At 35.3% G+C, this 13,987-nt stretch overlaps 1 protein-coding gene across 1 annotated transcript; it reads left to right on the forward strand.

The window, feature by feature from the left end:
* The first annotated feature begins 4,707 nt into the window (after positions 1-4,707).
* On the forward strand, positions 4,708-13,641 carry LOC121413508 (trafficking protein particle complex subunit 3-like). The gene is made up of 5 exons (XM_041606332.1): positions 4,708-4,813; positions 7,779-7,876; positions 8,411-8,510; positions 12,213-12,395; positions 13,227-13,641. Exons 1-5 carry the CDS (start codon positions 4,772-4,774, stop codon positions 13,344-13,346), a joined length of 543 nt encoding a protein of 180 aa, XP_041462266.1. The 5' UTR covers positions 4,708-4,771; the 3' UTR covers positions 13,347-13,641.
* Positions 13,642-13,987: the final 346 nt, after the last annotated feature.

Below are 13,987 nucleotides of genomic sequence, written 5' to 3' on the forward strand. Positions count from 1 at the left end.
TGAAGTGAAACTTTAAAATGTCATAACTTTCTTAGTTTACATCCAATTTTGACGAAATTTTCAGTGTTATGCTTGTTGAATTTTTCTCTTTTTATTCAAATCAAGTTTTTGTTGGGGTGGACTTTTCTTTTAATAACGAAATTAAAACAAAATGGAAGTCAAACTTCAGTAATAAAGTAGTGTATTTATATAGGACACCTGCTTTAATGTACATGTAATACAGCTGGTGTTACAATGGAAAACAAACAATACATGTATAAAACATCATATGAGCATGATACTATGGGGCTGGCTGGTATACCTTCATTAATCAATATGCACTAAGATCATATGATCAAAGAGACTGCACACAGTTGTTTGAAGGTAATCCACAGTTCAGCAATAGAGAGGAAGATCTTCATTAAAGGATATCCTTTGTTCAGTAAGATATTTCTAACCCAATCAATCTTATTCTACGGTTCTACGCATATTAGTACCATACACACACATACATGTACAAACACACAAGAGAGACTGAGTGACAATTCTCAAGTCTCAAAGAAATAAAATCAATTAAAAGTTTCTCTGGCAATCAAAGCATTATTAACATAATGTAACATTTTCTTGACATATAAAATGCTTTCCAGACCAGTGAAGAGTTATAGCTTTGGGGGTGGGGGGTTATCTCAACTTTTTTTGGGGGGGTGTCAGAAAAATTATTTTCCCCCATATTTGTTTTCCTTGGCCAAATAATGGACGACACCATACGTTCCATGGCCAAACAATGTTGCCCAAAAAATGAAGAAAAAATAATCTGCCCCACCCACCCCCCCCCCTTGAGAAATCAAATGCTGGATCTACCACTGTGCCAGATATAGAAACAAATAATACACAGATTTGAAAGTGATTCCAGATAGCACAGTCAAATTAAAATTCTAGAGATAAAGTTTCATTCCCATTCTCATCCCACACCAATCCCAAGTCTCTTTTCCCCCCTCAATTAAACTCTTCATTCTCCTTCAAATATTCTTCTTCGAATATTTTTTTCTTTCTTTTCTGAACTCTTCTACATAACAACCACCCTACATGTACATTATGTTTATTAAATCCACTGACAATAAGGAAAACTCAAGAAAAGCAGAGTTGTGAAAGTTGGGGATAGGAATAAGGAAGTTTAATGGAGCTCCTAAAAAATGGATAATAATGACTCTCTTTTAGTCATGTACTTGATTATCATCTCAGCATATTGTGATAAAGTGCACATAAATCTATTCTTTTTTTACTTACATATACATGAACTTAGTTGGCTTTCACCTGAATGCCTGAGGATTTCCCAAAATACACGAAACGAATTGAACTGCACTTTTTCTGCCTACCATATAGTGGGAAGTGAGGACTGTCTCCCCCCCAAAAAAAAAAAAATTGTAAAAAACAGCATTTTTAAATGCAGGTATGTATACTATGTCTTTTCAAGAGATTATTTATTGTGTGCCCAACCCCCTCAAAAAAGAAGACAATTTTAAGGGAATAAAATAAATACACATTTTGCCAAAACCTAAAATCCAGTTGAATTCAGATGAAAAATAAATTCAAAGAAACAAATCAATGAAAATTTGAGGAAGATTGTTGAATGAAGAAAGCAATGAGCATTTGAATACTGAGTTCACTAATTAATGCTACAATGTATGTAATCCCCCCCCCCCCTCCGGCAAAGTCACTTATGAAACTTCCAAAAATGTCCATACTACACTCAAGTTTTCTCTGTTTGGTTGTCTGCCACAAGATCAGGGACCCATTTCATAAAGGACTTGCAACTGTTGTAAATTTATCATAATGGCAACTACCATGGTAACAGGGCTCAGCAGCCAATCATAATCAAGGTTCATGTACAGCAAAATAATACACGAATTCTTTGGTTACAATCAAATGATAATTTTTTTTAATGTGACATCACAGATCTTGTTTGCAGTTGCTAATGGGATTAGTGATCTGAATATTCAAATGCTTATAACTTTCATATTGTGTGTCCAATTTTACTTTGACTTTAATTGATGTTACTGCATGTATTTTTTTTTCTTGTTTGCTTTCACACTTGTAAGCTAACTTTTGCATGGTTTCATTCTCACATAGGACAACAAATTTTAAATTAACATGATCCCGTAACTGCTGTGTTTCTTCAATTTTTTTCCATCCTTTTTCCGTCATTCAGATTCACCAAACACGAATCGATCTAACGTTAGACCTATATTATAAACACATCAGGGGTCCTGTTGCAGAAAGAGTTGCCATAAGACACAACTTGATTGATGTTCAACCAATCAAAAGCATCTGAGTATTAATTTCAATGCAACTCTCTCTTCAATGGGCAGCTGATCCTGATCATGATTGGAAAAAGAAGGCACCCCGGCCCAGAGGCAGAGATTAGACAAGAGAAGCGCCGCCTCAAATAATCCCAGCATGAATGATGACCTCTAAAATAACCTGGTCTATTGACAAAGGAGTGTATCCATTTTTTTTAATGCTACAAGCTCTGTACAGATATTTGCTTTAGTTTTAGTGCTAATGCATTTCATAGTTCTTCAAGTTCTTCTTCAAGCTACACTGACTGCCTCCTTCAATTCTGAAGATTCTTGCAGTATTGTAGTACAGGGGACTGGTACAGGTGAAATACACCAGGTGAACACCCTACTCTTTGATGAATAGTGTATTGGTTTTAACGTGGATAAGTTGTGACTCTCCTATGCACAGGACCTAAATTTGCGTCCTTTACGATGGACTGAGTGTTTTCCAACTGCATTCACACCCGCACTGAACACAGCACTGAGGCACGCTAACACACAATGCTAGCATCAGTTTTTTTTGTTAGACGTCTTCCGGCATGCTGCGGTAGTTGAACCCACACATGTAGAGATCTTATCTTATCTGGAACAGGCACTCTAACCAACTGAGCTACGCTGCCTCCTCCTTACTTCAAAGACTATTTCAAGGCCAAGTCGATCACCAGGGGGCTGTTTCATAAAGCTATTCGTAAGTTAAGAGTGACTTTATTAAACTTTAAGAATGACTGGTGAACATTTATTACTCACTAAAGCATCGCCAATGAACCTTTCGGTGTAATAACACAAGAAAGGATCACCAGTCGTTAAAGTTGCTCTCAACTTACAAATAGCTTTGTGAAACACAAAAGCTGTTCGTAAATTAAGAGCAACTTTAAGAACGACTGGTGATTATTTCTTGTGGTAAATGATATTTTGAATTGGCGATGGTTCAACTTTAGCATCTAAGAGTTCACCAGCCATTCTTGAACTTAAAGTCGCTCTTATTTAACTCACGAACAGCTTTATGAAACGACCCCCAGCCCCAGGGGCCTGTTGCAGAAAGAGTTGCGTTTGAACGCAAGTCAAAAATTTAAGCGCAAGTCCCGAATACAGGTGCTTCATTGGCTGAAAATCAAGTTGAGAAAGATATTTTGAGTTGCGTTTGATTTTGATCGCAACTCTCTCTCTCTGCAACGGGCCCCTGGTCAAGACCACTTGTTCACTGCTACCACCCTGCCTGTGGGGAATCTACAGGTAGGACTATGGTATGCCAATGTTGTACAGAGCACACACTTAAAAAATCATTAAAATATCACTTTTGTGACCAAAATTACTAATTTCCATACAGTTGAAATCTATTTTTCATTAGTAACTTGGGAATAATTTTTGTATTCACTAGAGCACTCAAAAACTTGAATTTGGGGCATATTTTTTGTACGCCCTCTATTGGTGGAAAGTAATATGTGAAGAAAATTTTCATTTTTTGATCTCTATTTTTAAATTTAAGAAAAAAATGATTTAAAGAATCAAATTTAAATAAGGGTCAAGTTGTATGAATAATAGGTGTGATGGAAATTGTCAGTGCAAAAAAATCAAGCATTCGGTGATTCGCCCCAAAGAAAAAGAGAAAATAAGCCAAACATTGCCACCCTTATTTTGCCACACATGGAAATGTAAGTGAGAACAAGGTTATATCATAAACTTGTTCATTGGATGAGTGGTCAAGACCAGTTTTCAATTCATGGCGCATCAGTACACGGAGAGGGTCACGCTTCACTATCTCCCCCGATCCGTCGGCATGGATAATCTGCAACCTCCGATAAAGTCTAAAGAGCTGGGCCTGACTGAAGTCACTGCGGTTAGCAATGTAACTGATCAGGTTCTCTGTTAATTTAACAGTTTTAAATGAAGCAAAAAAATCTTACCTTTCATCCAGTCCGCTACGTCTTTGGCTGACCATCGAGGGATATTTATGAACTCCATGATTCCTGATTATCAGACTCGATTCAAGCAGGAAGCTGCCGACACGACGACGACGGGTTTGGATGATCTATGATACGATTTAATTCGTGCGCGCTGCATGCCTCGCCTAGCGCTAGCTACTACTGTGTGTGCGCGCGCCGGCCGAGCGCGCGGTATGCGAGTACTGTCCAATTTCATTCAGTCCAGAGGCAGAGCCAGAGGGGAATTCTAGAAAAATAATCAGTTTTATACCATATCTAGTATTCATTTTTCAAGGAGAATTGAACAACACATTTTTATAATTCATGATATATCACATATGACTTTATCATATAACCCAACGTCTCCGGAGTTATACTATTTTCTGTGATCCAATTTTTATCTTCACTTCAGTCCCATTCGTAGGAATAGGATAGTGTGTACGGCCTACTGACGCCTTTATTGACTGGATCTGGACTTCACCTTCATCAACAAACTGAAAGCTTAACGCAGTTTTTTTTTCCTGAACCGACATGTCGAGACAAAGCAGTAGAGCAACAGACCCTCGTAAAATTGTGAGTAAATCTGAAGTAGACTAAATCTCGTTGGGTTTTTTCTCCCTAATTTAAGCCCATCTGAAAAAAGTGAAAAACATTTTCATGATTTTTATCCATTTTGTAGATCTAGGGCCTAGCTAGGCCCACTCACACATTTTACGAGGTTATGTACTAACCTCGTACAATAGAACGTGTTTGACCCTCATGACCCTGGATTTCGAAGTAGTCGGCAAACATCGCTTCATTGCTAGTTGCTGAAGTAATATTTGCCGAAACTCCTTCTCGCTACGCACCGGGGCTCTGAGTCTTACCGGTGAGTAGCAATAGTTTATTAAATATGAAAATAATAATAAAATAATAATCATTAAAAAAAAGGAAATTTCGCTTACCTCGGCCTCGAAAGTTACTTCGCTTGTCTCTTCCACGGAAATACAAGGAAGGCCGTTGGTGGCGCTAATAATTTCACAACCTTGATTCAGCTCCTCGGTAATTTTATAACTGTATCTAAATTCTTTGAATGCGCAATCCTTATGATTAATTTACTAATTATGGGCACCAATGAATGAAATACCTTCAAAAACATAATTAAAGATTATTATTGGTGATGATAACACTTATTTGCAATTAATTTAAAAAGATGACTGATAAAAAAAATGAAAATAACATATGTGCCTGGCAGTAGAGGCGCACGGCCAATATTGGAGACTGTCTCCCATGAGAGAGATTATCTCCAATATCAGAGACTTTCATAAAGAATTTTGGTATCCAATTTCAGAGACAGTCTCCAGTTTTGGAGACCAATTTTCTTTGTTTACATTTGCTTAAAAAGGATTACCTTGGCGGCAAATAAAAATGTGATAAGCAGATTCCTCATGAAATATTACCCCTTTTCACCGTCTACTTTAAAAATTCACCGTCTACTTTTGTTTTTGTAAGGATTTTTGTTGTCATCCACACACAAAACAAATGGGCTTCTGACCTCAGTGGGACAAAAGTTTGGGTGGAAAAAATCATACTTTTGTTGGTGTTGTTTCTTTTGTTCTTTTGCAAAGCAAGTTTCCAATATGGGAGATTGTCTCCCTTATTGGAGAGAGTCTCCCATATTGGCCGTGCGCCTCTACTGCCTGGAAAGAAACCAGCAGTACAAGCTTTGACGAACGTCAATAATACGTATACGGTATACCAAAGTCTATACAATGAAAAGATTGGACACTTCACGGACTTTGCGTAATGCCTTGCGTCGATATGCGTGTAAAATAGTGTAGGTGCCTATTCTTTCCCTTGTCCTGTCTTTGATATGAATATAAATCGCGCGCCCTCTTCAGGAGAAAATTGATATCAACGCTGACTGATTTCTATCTCCGTGAAATCTTCACTAAAGATCAAGAAAATATACATATTTTTAGAAAGAAACTTCAAGGAGAAGTCACAGAAGGATCTAAATGATTCGGTAAGTGTCATAGCAGAATGTGATACATAAAATTTTAACTTATATCTTATGTGGGCAAAAGCCCAGCAAAGTTGAACTGCGTCGTGTGTGTCGCGTGCATACGACTGATATTCCTTCGCACGCGAGATGCTTTGAACCCATGGGTGAGCTAGGCCTACTTCTTTTCTCACTGTGTTTTACTTATTAGGCTCCTCCTTTTTAGCATACTTCCCACTTGTAAAACTGTGTGTTCTTCAAGATTAAAGGGCATACAAACCAGCAGCCTTAAAATAAAGGGATGGTCTGGGCTGAAAATATAGATCTATCTAAAAAGAGTACAATTCACAGAGCAAAATGCTGAAATTTTCATCAAAATTGGATAACAAATAATTTAATTGTGAAGTTTATCAATATTTTTAGAAAAGTTATATGCACATTGTCATGAATATTCATTTGGTGGGCTGATGATATCACATCTCCACTTTCCTTTTTCTTATGTTATTACATGAAATCATAAAATGTTTAATTTTTTCATGCATGTGTAGATGATGCGTCTCCATAATGATGAAATAAGTTGCGGCAGTAAATAACTGATGCATACATCAGTTTTAGTTCTTGGTAGAAAAATGTTGAATAAACCTAATTTCATAATACAAAAGAACAAGTGGGGATATGATATCATCAGCCCACCCATATCATATAAACCTTGTTCATTGAATGAGTGAGCCAACCTAATGAATATTCATAAAGACATGTTTCATCGGAATAATGCAAATCTTTATAATTCAATCAGTATTTGTTATCCGACTTTGATCAAATTTTCAGCATTTTTATTTGTGAATTTTACTCTATTTATTGAGATATGAATATCCCCAGCCTGGACCATTCCTTTAATAGCCCCACCTCAAGTCTACTTTGGCCAGGTTCCCTAACCATAGTGCAACATTCTGAATTGTTGTTCTGAACATTCTGAACATTGAATTCTTGAAAGTTGTAATATACAGACCCACTTGAATGATAACACACTAATTCACCACATTTATATTGCAATGTCAATGTTACCAAGTACTAAAATTTACTCTTCCTCTCAAAAAAAAAACATTTTAATTTCTTCACAGAAATAAAATTATAGGCTATTTTATTATCTGTATTACTATTAAATAGTTATCTCAACTTATGTCCATACACACAGTCAGAGGCCACATTTTTGTCACAACTTTGATGTTAAAAAATATATTTTTAAGAATATTTGAACATTTTTGCTTTACATCTTTCTACATGGCTTAAGTTACAGTCAATCAATGAACAATCCATGGTTGTGGATGCCATTTTGCCCTTTTGATTGACCTTGCTTAATGCCCAGCCCCTATTGGTTTTCCAGGAGATATAAACTGCTCTTTTTAATTTATTTTTCCCTCATTTGTGCTGTAGTACACATTCACACTTAGAAAAGTTTCCTTGCTTGTGAAATATTGGAATTTTAAGATCTTTACTTATTTTGAATGATTTGTTGTTGGGGTTAACTTGAGTTTTGATCTTCAATTCTGTCCCTAGAGTCAAGAGCTGTTTACTCTCACGTATGGCGCCCTTGTGGCCCAACTTGTAAAAGACTACGAGAGCGATGAGGAAGTCAACAAACAGCTTGATAAAATGTAAGATTAGTGAAACTATATTCCATACTTTTCCCTGCTATTTTGTTCATAACCTTGTAAATGATGAGTTTTCTCAACAGAATACTCAATGGCGTGGGGTGGGAGAAATGTATTTTGTCTGTAAATACATAGTTTGGAAAACAGAAATTTGCTCAAAAAACCTTACCAGTTGAATACTTCAAGTGCATTTCATAATTTCATATTTGTTTTAGAAAATACATGTAGGCAATCATATTTCCATTTTTGACATTACATTTTTATGGTATTAGATTAAAAGAAGTGAATTATTAATATCAATAATTAGTTAATTACACTTTATTTAATTATTGAGAGATGTCATACTGGAATGAGAAGAGCAAGAATAACAAAACATGATTTTAGAATACATCATTTTGAAATTTGACATGAAGTGTAAACAGCATTTCAAGAAATTATTGACAATTGATGCTGGTCATGCAATAGCTGTACATTTTGAGGCTTCACTTATTCATCATCTTATTCATGCGTAAACCATAAATTCTTTTATTTGTGTAGGGGTTATAACATCGGCATTCGTCTTGTGGAGGATTTCTTAGCACGGTCCGGTATTGGTAGATGTAATGATTTCAGAGAAACAGCAGATATCATTGCCAAGGTAAAGTACATGTATGGATTACCAATGTATAAAAATCAAAGATATTTGAGATGTTGTTTTGTAAGAAACTTGGAAATAGACAAGACAAATTAAAATTTACTATTGAAACATGGATGTGAAGGTGAATTTGACATCAAGATGGTTTTGATTTAAAAACAAAAAACAAGAGGATTACATTAATGATGGTTTGTTGCAATGGTAAATATCCATTGATCAGAAAATAACTGATTTTTTTAAATATATTCTTTGATTTTTAAAACATCATATTTGGCAGCTTCCCAATCTGTTGCATAATGAATTAAGCAAATTGCTTTTTTATTGTTTATAATAATGGTGTTTTTCTTGGAATCATGTCATGTTCCTGATTATTTATCAAATCATTGTCCATATTCTGAGAAATTTTCTTTTGATTTATTGACATCTTGGACAGCATATCACATGTCATGTCACAAAATCCTTCACTCTGTTGTTCTTTGGTGGCTGTTGATCAAACCCTCAGGAAAACTTCATTTTCTGCTTTTATTGAAAACAAGATAAATTCCAGTTCCAGTAACGATCTCAAAATGACTTTTTACAGAATCTAATATAATGACCACCCAAGTGTCTGTCTGTACAAATAAAAAATATGTGCCAAAGGATTCTGGAAGAAATTGTGTACTTGCTGAGAAATATGCACAAATTCGGTCACTTCTGTCTGGTGTTTACTCCAGCAATAATAATACACTGTCCCACGTGTGCCTATCTGTGTTGGTGATCTTCAGTGTGAACATTTTTCAGCGTAGATTTCAAGATTTCACAAAGTTCAGTTCATGTAACTGTACCAGATCTAGATCCTCGATATACTGACAATTAAACCTGGTTTTACAGACTTTCTCATGAAATCAGTGTTTACTGCAACTACTGGCATTTCTCTGTAATAAGCCAGTTCGGAGTTCCATTCTGCACATGATCAGAAGAAGGTCATTTCTACTGTAGGGTTGAAAACTAAACACCTACTTGAGAATAAAATAATCAGTTTTAAAGCAACAGCATTATTCAGGAACTTAACTGCAAACACAACATATCAGGAACAGAGAATAACTAACAAAGAGACCGGATCTGTAGTGTCATATCTGTGCATCTGTGTCTGTGCATTCATTAAAAAACTCTCTATTTATACCTTTGGCCTTCCTCGGCCCCACATCAAAATTGTTGCGACAGAAACATAACATTATTTAACACTATTTAAACTAACTTAAATCTTACCAATGAAATTTAAGAAAATAGCAGAACCCAACTGAGATGTAGTAATCTAATTCATAATATAAACCAATGAGGAATAAGATGAAGGGGATAAATGATGTCTGGGTGATTATGTAATAATGGCATTAGAAACTATTAAGTGAGGGGTGGAATGAGTGGAACACCTGAATAGAGAAGGAATGAAGATGACAAAAGAGAATCAGAGGAAAAGAATCCAATCTGGAGAAGGATGAATGAAAACTGAATATAATTAAACTCAAATGACCTACATGTAAGTTCAGACTGCAAGGGCAGTGCTGAAAAGAAATGCCAATGAACTGAAGTCCAGAAGGAACAGAATCAAGGTTTCTATGGTAGTTGCCATAATGACAAAGTTACAACAGTTGCAAGTCCTTTATGAAACGGCCCCAGATCATGTGCAGAATGGAACTCCGAACTGGCTTATTAGAGAGAAATTCCAGTAGTTGCAGTAAACACTGATTTCATGAAGGCTTAATTGTCAGTATATCATCTGGCCCTGGTCTATGCAATTTCTGCATCCTGCTCTGTAAGGCATGCTTAATTACTTGCTTTGAAATCTGTCTATCATGATAAAAGAAATGAAAGGTTATTTAACTAATGTTGCCCATGATGTAACCTCGAACTGGTCTATTGTCAGGATGAACTTTTCAATACCCCATAAAAACAAAGAAGAATAAATATTTGCAATCTAATGAGCATTTAATAAATTTACTATACTCATTGCCAAGTGAAGTTATATTGTATCATTGGTTGATTAAGGAATGATTGCTTTTTAACTTATTTCCTGTGAGCTTTCCATGAACTACATGTACATGTAATAACATAATAAAAAGCTATGAAACAAATGATATCTACAATAACACAATAATAGAAAATAGAATATGTAGTAAAATTGCATCCAGGTTATTTTTCATTTTGCTGTTCAACGTTGGTTATTGTCCTCGTTTGTACTAAGACCACAAAAACATTTTTTCAATTGTAGATTGTAGGCCTACACAGTATAAAATACCAATACATGCAGAGATTAATGTTTCAGGGAATTAGACACATACCTGGATATAAACCTATTTCCATCTGAAAGACATACTTCCTGTAGGTCAGACTGGGCATCCTGAGTTTAATAGTACTGGTGATTACATTAAAATGTACGTTTGGTCTCGATACATGTTAATAATTGATAGGCCTGACAACCAGATATTTAATTCTCTTTGTAGAAGAAGTTGGTTTGATTGTAGAAAATAAAGGAAAATGGTGTCAGACATCAAAATTGGATGATGCATCATGTTGTGAAACAGCATGTCATTGGCCCTGTTTTGATATGTAGTCTTCATTCGTATGAAAATCTATCTGCAAGAATCTCAACCTTGTCTTAAAGGGATGGTCCAGGTTGAATATCTAAATACATAGAGAAAATTCACGAAGCAAAATGCTGAAAATTTCATCAAAATCGGATAACAAATAACAAAGTTATTGAATTATAAAATTTATCAATATTTTGTGAAAACAGTTGTATGCACATTATAATGTATATTCATTAGGTGGGCTTTCCTATTTCTTAATCAGTTGTCAATCCAATTGTTTTAGTTCTTGGTAGAAAATTTTGAATAAACCTAATTTTATAGAATAAAATACAAAAGAACAAGTGGGGATATGACATCATCAGCCCACCTAATGAATATTCAAAGACATTCCTAGAACTGTTTTACTGGAAAAATGCAAATCTTTAAAATTCACTAACTTTGTTAAATTTGTTATCCCATTTTGATCAAATTTGCATTTTGGTATGTGATTTTTACTATATTTATTGAGAAATATTTCCAGCCTGGACCATCCCTTTGAATAATTAAAAAATAAGGATTATTTTTACCCCCTTTGGTTGGCTGGCTGTGATATGTTAGTGCTTCATCTCTCTTTTTGTCATTCAAATAAATTCAAGCTCTCAGACAATAGACCTCTGATAGACTTACATGTAGATAAAAATTTGACTTTAAAAATACCACTTGCCAGGAAATAATTTTCCTGGTATCCCATCACAATTTGCTATGCATTTTTTAATGACTGCTACATGTACATGAATACAAAATTGCTTTTGTGAAGAATTTGTTTTCGTACATATTTGAAAGCTCTTCTCTCTCAACCGGGAATGATAAGTACATTTGAGAAGTAAAATCATTACCCACGTGCAAAGCATTTGTAATCTGGTCTGAAATTTTCTTCACCATGGATGTGATTATTCAACTTATGTAGACTCAACTTTTATTTATGTTTCATTTATTTCATTTGTATTTCAAAAAAAATAAAATATGTAATCCGGCTTGTTTACATTCCACAGGCCCTTTAACTTTCAAAAGATAAATATGACGTGCATCATGTAATAGGGAGAGTAAATGAATTATATATTAATATTTCCTTTTTTGTCTTTTCTTTTTCAATGATAAGTCTGGATTCCGCATGTTTCTTGGAGTGACTCCGAGTGTTTGTAACTGGAGTCCTGCTGGTGATGAGTTCTCTCTCCTGATGGATAATAATCCTTTGACTGACTTTGTAGAACTCCCAGATGATCATAGTAACCTAAACTACTCTAATGTCCTGTGTGGTGTCATAAGGGGTGCTTTGGAAACGGTAAGCTTTGAGATCCATATGTCATTATAGGTGCTTCAGGGGGCCCATCTTACAAAGAGTTGCGATTGATCCGACCAATTGCAAAGTATGGAAAGCCAGCAAAGTCAACATATAAAATGCATGTTCAAAAACCTGTCTAGACTATATGAATGTATATCCATAAATTCATTGTTTTCTTGACAATTTGGTGTCTTCTCCTTTGTTTACAAAGGACATTTTGCAAATTTCCTATATGAAAAATTATGACACTGATGGATTTCCATAGCGTTACTTCTGATTGGATCAGTCGTAACTTTTTGTAGGACGGGGCCCAGATATAGTGAATTATCTATCATATGACAGAGGGGTTGATGTATGAGGAATGCAGGATTGGTTTATTTTTAGGTGTTGTACATGTACAGGGTTGTGATTAATTAACATTGACTGAAGTACCATGTGTATATGTAGATGTAAGAGATTCTTTTATTATTGTTGTTGTTTCATTAGAAAAAAATTAAGGGATTCAATATGTTTTGTTTCATTGGAGGTTTTCTTAAGCTTTTTCAACTTATAACTCATGTACATATATGTAGATCACCTTTTAAAAAATGAGGAAATTAATTATCATCTGAATGAGAATGATCTTTGCTACAATTTTAATGCACTTCCAAAGAGGATGGAAATAGCCAGTTGTAATTGCCCTCCCTGCTTACGATTTGCAATATTTCCTGGATTTTAGATGATGCTACATGTATTAAACAAAATTGTTAAAACTGGGATAGATCTTTCATAGTATTTCATTTGAAGTTAATAAAGGACAACTTATGACTGTTATGTGTATTTTTCTATCAGGTTCAAATGGATGTGAGCGTGAGGTTCGTCCAGGATACACTTAAAGGGGACAATCAAACGGAGATTCGTGTTAAATTCATCCAGAGGTTAGAAGATGCTTTACCAGCTGGAGAGGAATGAACCCCAAACACATCTCTTGTGTATAAAAGACTGTGTAAATATATAAATATAACCATGAAGATATGATATCATTCCGTATTATGAGTGTAATACACACAGTGAGTATGAGACCCTGTTTAAAAATTGGAAAAGCTAATGTGTAATACACACACAACATAATAACCAACGTTTATAATCATGTAGAGTTTGTAAAGTGCTCAAAAGTGCCAATTGTTTTAGTCAGTTGGCCATCCAGCACACATGTATTTTTTCAAGTAATTTATACCTGGGAGACTTTTCATAACTTAGTCATTTGTATGTCCTTGGCTGCCAAGTCAGCCTCTTGATCATATTGGTTCCTGCAGCTGACATGGCTAAAGTTGAAATCCACAAGCATATGGATGCAGAGTTTATAATTTATCAAATATTTGATTTGCAGTAAAGCAAGGGCCGCGGAACCGGGGGGGGGGGGGGGGGGCTGTGGGGGCTTCAAAACCGTGTACAAAAACATAAACTTGACCATATGATAGTGATATTTAGTATGGTCAGCCCCCCCCCCCCCCACTTTGAAAACCATTCCGCTAACCAGGAATGCACTCTCTTAATGTTAAACAGGAAAAAGCCCAAATCTCATTGAGCAAGAGAACATCTCTCCCATCGTG

This window comes from Lytechinus variegatus, chromosome 4 (genome assembly GCF_018143015.1).
Source record: "Lytechinus variegatus isolate NC3 chromosome 4, Lvar_3.0, whole genome shotgun sequence".
Lineage (NCBI taxonomy): Eukaryota > Metazoa > Echinodermata > Echinoidea > Temnopleuroida > Toxopneustidae > Lytechinus > Lytechinus variegatus.

Excerpts from the sequence above, each read along its gene's own strand:
- LOC121413508 (XM_041606332.1), top strand. The coding sequence starts at position 4,772 with ATGTCGAGACAAAGCAGTAGAGCAACAGACCCTCGTAAAATT. Across the intron at positions 4,814-7,778 it reads CAACAGACCCTCGTAAAATT|AGTCAAGAGCTGTTTACTCT; the intron begins GTGAGTAAATCT and ends TTCTGTCCCTAG. Across the intron at positions 12,396-13,226 it reads TAAGGGGTGCTTTGGAAACG|GTTCAAATGGATGTGAGCGT; the intron begins GTAAGCTTTGAG and ends TTTTTCTATCAG.